At 32.0% G+C, this 8,037-nt stretch overlaps 1 protein-coding gene across 1 annotated transcript; it reads right to left on the reverse strand.

Moving 5' to 3' along the window:
- Window positions 1-461: 461 nt before the first annotated feature.
- On the reverse strand, window positions 462-5,685 carry LOC128249860 (uncharacterized). Its single transcript, XM_052974403.2, has 2 exons — window positions 5,433-5,685; window positions 462-2,160 (listed from the first exon to the last, which is right to left on the reverse strand). Exons 1-2 carry the CDS (start codon window positions 5,460-5,462, stop codon window positions 1,777-1,779), a joined length of 414 nt encoding a protein of 137 aa, XP_052830363.1. The 5' UTR covers window positions 5,463-5,685; the 3' UTR covers window positions 462-1,776.
- Between the last annotated feature and the right edge of the window lie 2,352 nt (window positions 5,686-8,037).

Genomic DNA, 8,037 nt, shown 5'->3' on the forward strand with positions numbered 1-8,037 from the left:
GGGTGTGTTCAAAGTGCTTTTACAACCACCTCCTTCAATCTAAGGTAACGAAAGTTGGCAGGTCACCTTATTAGAAATATAGTAACGATATACCAAAATTACAATCATCTAGGACAGTCATAACTGCCTATCGTAAAAAAGGAAATCCCAAAACTTCTGAAATGCACTTCGTATATTTGTAATTACATCACGCTCTGAGATATTTAAGGTTTTAATTTCCTTATTGCTTTTCTGATAACGAGAAGTAAAAATCACAATCAATGTGGAAGATGACTATTTTCTATTTTGTGTTCTTGATTTCGAGTGTCTTTTTAGCGACTGATTAACGGGAAAGGTCTAATGGCTATTAATTTAGGCACAAAGCTAGTAGATTTGAGGGGAGGGTTAAGGCAACACTATCGATCCCAAAATTCAAAGAAATAAATAACCACTGAAACTAAATATCTTACAAAAATATTTTATTGAAATATATATGTTTAATTTTCTATGAATATATTATACAAAAATATAAAAATATACATTGATATTATATAATAAATATACATATATAAAAATATTGACTTCTGTAAATGTAAAAAAACATATGCCTATAAGAATGAAATATAAAACTTATGAATACTCATATTGCAATGTGATATAAAATGCAGTATAAAAAATGTATCATTATATAATATTGTAAAATAGTAATGCAATATTGTAAAAAAAGTTGTATAATGTAAAAAATATCTTTCTTCTATTTCAAATATTTTTGTTGTATAATTATGACTAAACTGTCCAATGTGTATTTTTGTATGCGTGTGTGATTTTTTTTTAAAGATGGTAGGATATTATTCCATCGGGCAACCACCTCGGCTCAATATTTTATATCAATACACTGTATAAGAGGACAAAAAAGATAGAAAAATGTGGAATGTAGTGTCATACAGAGTATTGCAAAATCATGCTTTCAATGGTGCCACTATTTCTATGTTGATAGAAGTTGGTCTAAGGTTTGCATATTCTCTATTGCTATATATATGTGTGTGTATGTGTGTGCGTGTATGCGCGCGTATGTGTGTGTGTGTGTATGCATGTATGTGTGTATGTATACGTTTGTATGCAGGCATGTATGCTTGTATGCAGGCATGTATGCTTGCATTTATTTATGTGCATATTTGTGTGTGTGTATATATATATGTTTATATGTTTGTATGTATATATGTTTGAAAAGTGTATGTATGTATATATGTTTGAAAAGTGTATGTATGTATATATGTATGTTTTATGTGTGTGTACATGTATATACATATATGTACGTGTTTGTATGTACATATGTTTGTATGTATGTGTATATTTGTGTATATATATATATATATATATATACAGGGTGTCCACTAAGTCTGGGTACATGGATTAAATAAAATCATAACATAAACAATTAAATATAAGAAACAACAATTTCTTAAAGTATGTGTTAATTCCCATATACCCAGACTTTGTGGACACCCTGTATATATATATATATATATATATATATATATATATATATATATATATATATATATATATACACACATACATATATGTATATATTTGCATATGCAAGTATGTATGTATACATGTATGTATGTATATATGCAGGTATGTATGTATGCATGTACATCTTATCTTTTTCGAGTTTAATCATTTCATCTAAAATCATTAAAAAAAAAAATAAAGGTGTATTGTAATTTCAAATCTTCGTCGACGTTGTTGTTGTTGTTGTTGTTGCTGTTGTTGTTCATGTTGTTGATCTTCTTATGGCTTTTCTATCATTGTTGGTTCGGGTAAATCAATTGTCTCACGCTTACGCATGCAAACACAACCAACTGATATATTTATGTTCTTTTTGACGTAAGGGTCATTCACAGTAAGTCGTTCCATGACAATGATCCCCATATACTGTTCTTTGCAAACGTGGGGTTTCCCGCTGAAACAGAATTTCGTACAGCAACGACGTTCGAGCAATATCATTGGCAGACGATGCTCAGTATTATTGTTAATTACTGTTTTTGATGGGCATAACTCTTCACTGCTACCGTTGGGACACGAGGATCTAATTGAGGCGCCAACAGTCAGCTCTTTGTATAGGGGAACGCATTTCGCATCCAGTATAATGGCACCTTGCAATATAAACACGAGCTGCAAATGTAAAACAAAGAAAATATTTAAACACTCTTCAGATAATTTTACATACACATTATTATGTGCATAAATATGGTTGCGCGCAGGCATGTGTGTGTGTGTGTGTGTGTGTGTGTGTGTGTGTGTGCGTGCGTGTGTGTGCGTGTGTGTGTGTGTGTGTGTGTGTGAGTGTGTGTGCACGCGTGTGAGTGTGTGCGTGCGAGTGTGTACGTGTATGTATATTATCGTAAATATATAAATATATACAATCCAAGAGAGTTAGGGGTTGAGGATCCAACCCACTAAGGGATAATATCTATCCAATATACTGCTGGGAGGGTATCCAATTATTGTTACACTAGTGTTATACCAAGTGCAATAAGTGGGTGCAGGTAAAAGGGTTTTTTTTACCCTAAATTTATACAGCAATAAGAAAATGGAGGGGAATATGAGGTACTCATCGACTAGCAGACACTGTATTCTGTTGATTAATCTGTTTTACTTTATAACCAAAATGACAATAAAGACAATATAATATATATGCATATAAATATAAATGCAGATACAAGGGTAAGATCCATGGATCCAAGTATAGAAAACAAAAAGGTGGACAGTATACGGTCGGGAACAATAACAATTTATTGGCATCGAAGGTTACGATGGTGTAACGTGTGAAGATGTGGTGCTATGTGATGCCATATGAGGTTGTATATTGTTACATGCTAAATTATATAATGTTCTTATGTTTTAAATAAAATTTCGCTACAGAAACATATATAGTAAGACCAAAAACATCCATTAGTTTCATCCCTATTACTACGACACACACACACACACACACACACACTAATGTTTAGATGTGTTTGTTCATAAAGACCAAGAATCTAGTAAGAAAACTCAGCGTTTAAAGGCTGGGTGTTTTAGGTTTATATATTTACAGTTTGCAGTATGTTTGAACTATTGTTTCGTCTCTTCTGAATTTACATACGTATGTATGTATATGTATATGTAAATGTATGTATATATATATATATATATATATATATATATATATATATATATATATATATGTATGTATGTATGTTTATGTATATGTATATATATATATATATATATATATATATATATATATATATATATATATATATATATATACATATATACACACACATATACATGTACAAGTATGCATACATAAATACATATATATATATAATATTATATATATATATATATATATATATATATATATACACACACACACATATATATATATGAGAGGTTTTGGCATCTAGAAGACTCGAATGGCAGGTAAGGTTATTTAAGTGCTATGAAAGGACAGCAGTTAGACTCCCAGTTCGATCAGAGTATGAGTGAGGAATCTAACGTGGGTCGTGTGTGAGCTAAATAAAATAGGCTAAATGAAATGAGACAAAGCCAAGGCAGTGTGAAATTTCTAGGACATTTATGAAGAAAAAGGTAGTCTTACAGCTGTTTCAGGGATATAAAGGATATCCTATCATCAGAGTTGATATGAGAGAGTTAAATAGAAAGTAATAGTAGAGTTCAATATGAGAAATTATTTTAGAAAGGGAGAGATACAGGAAGTATGAAGGGAAATATGAGAATAAAAATAAAAATATATGTTCGTTAACATCCAACACATATGTATATATATATATATATATATATATATATATATTATTATATGTATTTATTTTCTCCTAGTAATAAATAACTCGGATAAAATAAATTGGTTAATAGATACCAGGGTAGCAAAGATCACAAAATAACTGTGGTGTAACTCCTGTTTATGAGGTAGAAACTGCTTGATATTTTGGGTATTTGAGTATATATAAATTTAATGAATGGAGTAAACGCATATTATAACTGCATACTTTATGCAGTTATAATATGCGTTTACTCCATTCATTAAATTTATATATATATATATATATATATATATATAAGATTAAAATCCGATTAATATCAATTTCTACCACTGGTTTTTATTGATTAATATCAATTTCTACCCTTATTAATAAATTATATATATATATATATATATATATATATATATATATATATATATGTATGTATGTATATACATATTTAATTAGAGGATATGTTAACATCGTGAAAGGATGGTCGCATTCAAGGAAAAACTGGTTCAATACCTAGTATCGATGGGGAATGAAATTTCCTTAAAACAATAGGTATATATTAAGCATGTAGTTTATATCAAGTTAAAAGAAGAAAAAAAATGGAGATAAAGAAGTTAACAATTATTTATTATTAACAAATTGGTCAGCTTCGCTTCTTACAGCCGTTCCAATTAACACTCATTAAATTTGCATTTATGTGACATGAGCATAATTTCATCAGGGACCTATCAATTCATTTCAGAGTCTGCTGAAATAAATTGACAGGTCTACATATAAACATCCCTGATAGAATTATGCTAATGTCACATAAATGCAAATTTAAGTTACAAATTTGTAATTAAATTATTGAATATTAATTGAAAGAGCTGTAAGAAGTGAAGATGATCAATTTTTAATAATAAATAATTGTTAACTTCCTTATCTCCATTTTCTTTTCTTCTTTTAACTATATGTATATATATATATATATATATATATGTGTGTGTGTGTGTGTGTGTGTGTGTGTGTGTGTGTGTGTGTGAGTGTGAGTGTGTGTGTGTGTGTGTGTGTGTGTGTGTATTTATGCATGGCTTGGTGGTAAGGGTGCCAGTATCATGGTCGTAAGATTGTGGTTTCGATTCCTGGACCGGGGGACGCGTTGTGTTCTTGAGCAAAACATTTCATTTCACGTTGCTCCAGTCCACTCAGCTGGCAAAAATGAGTAACGCTGCGATGGACTGGCGTCTCGTCCAGCTGGGGAACGCATACGCCATTGAAACCGGGAAACCGGGAAACCGGGCCCATGAGCTTGGCTAGGCTTTAAAAGGGCGCATTTATTATATATATATACACATAGATACATAGATGTATCTATGAGAATTCATATACATTGATATATATATATATATATATATATATATATATATATATATATATATATATATATATATATATATATTATACACACACACATACAAACAGGTGCCAATAAATACGCGTATATACATACACACATATATCCATGCACACACTTAAAAATACTCACACTTACGAATGTATAATGCTAGCCGTGCTGGTCAATATAGAATTATGTATGCATACATAAGAAAGAAAAATGAGAAAAGTAACTCCGATAATTATACTTACAGAAATTGCTGCGATGATCATTTTTTCCATCTTTCTAGGGAATAAGTATAACTTGTCAATTGTGGTGAAAGAATAGGCTGAATGGTTTGTATAGTTGATGGATTGGCAAATGTGTTTGAATGTTCTGCTCTTCGTTCAAAAGAGTGAAGTGTTGAAATCTCAATGTACTTAAGAAGGTTTTTGAAGTTATCGCAACCAAACTTGGATGAGTTCTATTGAAGGATTTGCTAACAAGCCGTATTTATAGGATTTCGTGCGAGTGGAAAGTTTATTACATCATGATAAGCCCTTAATAAACGGTATGATAGAATTAAGTCATGCAAATCCTTTATTAATTATTAGAAAATCATTCCGAATATTTTTTCGATAATATTTGTATTTATGCAAATCAGTTCATTAACCTATTTTCTTTCCTTAAAATATCCAACTTTCGTGCTACATCCTATTTCACAACATCATATTGAAAAGCTATTTATAGAGGAGGGAAATAAGGATGTCGAAGTAATTTCGTTTGATCGTAACCAACAAACAACTTCTGTTTTGTTGGTTTAATTATTTAGAAGTTGCTCATATAGTATTTTAATTGTTCATTGAATAGTGACGAAGAAGATTCGTGTTTTACAGGTCACACTTCTTCCTATTAATTTTTATAATCACGTGAATTTATGTCAAAACCTGATTTGTGCGGAAGCTCATGACTACGTTTTCTTTTTTTTCTTTTGATCTCTTGATCTTAAAATTTTGCTTCGCCCGTCAATAAAAGTGCCCAATCTAGCAACTACCCACCCACCTTATTTATTTCTGTTTAATTATATTATTGGACAATATTTAGCTGAGCAGGATCGAAGGTCTTATTCGTATTTCCGAGAACAGATTCATATTTCCTGCTTGCTAGTAGCTCACTTCCCGGTGTGTGTGTGTGTGTTTTTTCTACGTGCAGCAGTTTTAGTCTTTTACGCATGCATCATCTTTTTGCATCATGTCTCATGATACAATGGATGGTACTTCGGTCACAATTTTCACTTAACTCTTAAGAGCCTTCAGGGTTGAAGAACAAGGGTTCTCAACGACTTTTTGCCTATGGACCCCCTTTGATTAATATTTTATTCTGGTGGACCCTCATAGCCATTTGATATTTAAAAGTATATCTATCCTCATGGGTTTTGAGGACTGAAAGTGCAGTGGAGCGAGGGTATTTTTTGAGAATGTGCACCTTCAGGTTTTCCTCAAATTAACACCCGTTTGATGTGAAATGCTCCGCAAGTTCCGTGGAACCATTGTTATTGTGTCTGACGTCGTACCTATGTCTGATAAATCTCTTTTGTAATCATTCTGTTGTGCAACCAACATAAATCATTTTGTATTTGGTGCATTCCGCTGCATACACCAAATGGGAATCTTTACAGGTTCCTCCTGTGTAAATCATAACATTTCTGTTATTATTCTTGATGGGGAAAAAAAAAACCCTCACTCCACTGCACTTTAAATCCTCAAAACCCATGAGGATAGATATATTTGTGAGCTGTTGACATCTCAACCTGGAGGAATTAATGAAATGGCAGGTGAATTCCACCATATTTACACTAAACTTTTTGACTGAATAATTTTTTCCCCAATTCTTTTCTTTCTTTTTTATTTTTCTTTCTTTCCTTCCTTCCTTCTTCTATCTTTTGTGAAAGACCGAAGACTGATGATGTCGTTTTACCGAAAAGAAACACAGTTAATAATAATAATAATAATAATAATAATAATAATAATAATAATAATAATAATAATAATAATAATAATATGGACGCTTTGCAACAAGTATGGTCTTGACAGAGAAAAAAACTGGTACGACCACAAACCCGAAGGCATCATCGAAAATGATAATGCAAAGATCCTGTGGGATTTTATTATTCAGTGTGACCATGAGATAGAGAATAGGAAGCCAGACATAGTCTTAATTGAGAAAGAAAACAAACTATGCTGGATCATAGATATAGCATGTCCAGCTGACAACAAGGTATGCGACGAGGAAGAAAGAAAAGTCGATAGGTATGACAGGTTAGCTTGGGAGGTAAAGCAGTTGTGGTCAATGAAAAAAGTGATAGTAGTACCAATAATTGTCGGAGCCCTGGGAACAGTGAGTCAAAATCTCGAGAAGTACATGGAACAAATAGGGGATGCAATAAGGGTGGAGCACTTGCAGAAAACAGCACTGCTTGGAACCGCTTGAATACTCCGGAAGGTGCTTGAGAACTAAGAGGTGCTACTTTAGTTCATTGGTAGTAAACAGCTGACACCGTAGTACATCTCCAGCGTTAGAAGCTGTGCAAAGGCAATGATAATAATGAAGATGATGATGATGATGATGATAATGATTTCTTTAATTTGCCACCAGGGCGAAGGATGAAGGGGACAATACAAAGACATAGAGTGTGGGGGTCTACATATAATGGAATGATATATAAATAAATAAATAAGAGTATACACAGTATACATTAAAAGGAGTGATGTATACATAGTATAGAACAATAAGAAAAAAATTGTGATGGGGTCCTCCTGATACAGGAGGACCTCTAGGGATGATCGAGAAACCCCACCATCCAAGATCACCCTGAAT

This window comes from Octopus bimaculoides, chromosome 1 (assembly GCF_046866305.1).
Source record: "Octopus bimaculoides isolate indiv1 chromosome 1, ASM4686630v1, whole genome shotgun sequence".
Taxonomy (NCBI): Eukaryota; Metazoa; Mollusca; class Cephalopoda; order Octopoda; family Octopodidae; genus Octopus; species Octopus bimaculoides.

Coding starts and splice junctions, on each gene's coding strand:
- LOC128249860 (XM_052974403.2), bottom strand. CDS start 5,462: ATGGAAAAAATGATCATCGCAGCAATTTCT. Junction 2,161..5,432: donor TGATCATCGCAGCAATTTCT/GTAAGTATAATT, acceptor TTACATTTGCAG/CTCGTGTTTATATTGCAAGG.